The 1,355-nt window shown below is 38.7% G+C and overlaps 1 protein-coding gene across 1 annotated transcript in view; it reads right to left on the bottom strand.

Annotated features, from left to right (window-relative positions):
* Window positions 1–1,346, bottom strand: part of LOC110428897 (beta-carotene isomerase D27, chloroplastic-like) — a 1,465-nt gene extending 119 nt beyond the window's left edge. The window contains exons 1-7 of the mRNA XM_021444819.2: window positions 1,212–1,346; window positions 1,039–1,125; window positions 810–914; window positions 582–681; window positions 368–459; window positions 192–272; window positions 17–107 (exon numbers count right to left, since the gene is read on the bottom strand). Coding sequence (XP_021300494.2) covers window positions 17–107; window positions 192–272; window positions 368–459; window positions 582–681; window positions 810–914; window positions 1,039–1,068 — 499 coding nt within the window. The 5' untranslated portion in view covers window positions 1,069–1,125; window positions 1,212–1,346. The remainder of the gene's footprint in view (window positions 1–16; window positions 108–191; window positions 273–367; window positions 460–581; window positions 682–809; window positions 915–1,038; window positions 1,126–1,211) is intronic.
* Window positions 1,347–1,355: the final 9 nt, after the last annotated feature.

Below are 1,355 nucleotides of genomic sequence, written 5' to 3'. Positions count from 1 at the left end.
TTTAGGAAGAAAGAACTGGGCAATGACCCTGGGTTTACCTGACAGCTATAGTCGCTGAAGTTTGGCTCCATCACCAAAGGAACCCCCATGCAATCCTTGAAGAAACTCTGCAAAACCAGATTGCGAGAACTCAAAGTTAAGGCACCTAGGTTGCAGGTAAGCTGTACAATGCCATCCATGTAAATACTCACCTGTGTTGGAAGCTTGCAGGTATTGATACAAATTCCTACACACTTACTTTCCTCTAAGTACTTACATCTCTCTACAAAAACCTGCAGATAATTGAAGACAGAACCCAGCTGTCGTCTATTCATGAAAATGAAGCTCATTTTGTTGACATTAAACGTTATCTGAAATCAAAGTTTACCCCGCTACTGCAAGAGGTCCCATCAGGAAGATCCACAGAATTAACCGTAGATGTGCCCATAAGCCATTGACAAGTAAGCACAGTCACCCTTGCTTAACCAAAGACAGAAAATATTACTTGCATTTAATATCGTAATAATCTATTAACCACGCATCTTAAAAATCAAGTACTATTTGAAACTCTCCCAATTCCCTTGAAGATTCATTCAACTTACCAACCATCATTGCAGCTACCTTCCCTCCATCTATAGGCGCTATAAGGATTTTGTAAAGCTCTAACAAAAATGGCGGAAATAGTGACTTCAATATTCGAACCTGTCATGTTCAAAACCATAACATTATAACAATCACTCATTAATAAGAAAACAAGATTTAAAGAAAAAAAAGGAAGATCAAAATGGCTGATGAGGAAAACAGAGAGATAAGAGTTTATATTAGAACACCGCAGCATCTTTGGTATGAGAATTGCTTCTGCTGTTCATCATAAGGGCTTTCGCCAATTCAATCAGTCCATCATACCCAGGCTTGGCAGAATCACATCCAACTTCCTGTGATACCCCTTAGAAAGAAACCCAACAAATATTGCTCATTTGTCATATAGTAGTATAATTTTACAAGAAAATAAAGCGAAGGGCTCAAATAATCTTTTGCAAATATAAGGTCAAAACTTACCTTTACCAATTTGTTACGAAAAGAATTCATGAAAAAATGGTCCAAGATTCCTGGCTTGTAGTCCGGCTTTGAACCTTTCTCTTCTATCTGAAAAGGAAATTTATTAAAGCTTTCAATTTTTAGAATAGATAATGAGTGGAGGTGGAGCAGTCCGTAGATGAACGGAAACGCACCGTTTTGGAGGAGCAGAAGATACGCGAAATTCTTCGATTTTGCAGTAGAGATATGGAGTGAGAGGGAGGAAGAAGGTAAATAGGACATGAAAACACGATTGTTTGCGGAGGACCATGGAGAGCCTGAGCCAGAGGCTTCATTTT

Source organism: Theobroma umbraticum, unplaced genomic scaffold (assembly GCF_002168275.2).
Source record: "Theobroma umbraticum cultivar Fairchild unplaced genomic scaffold, ASM216827v3 scaffold_3062.0, whole genome shotgun sequence".
NCBI lineage: Eukaryota > Viridiplantae > Streptophyta > Magnoliopsida > Malvales > Malvaceae > Theobroma > Theobroma umbraticum.
Note: the sequence above shows the minus strand (reverse complement) of the source record. Positions and strands in the feature narration are given on the sequence as shown.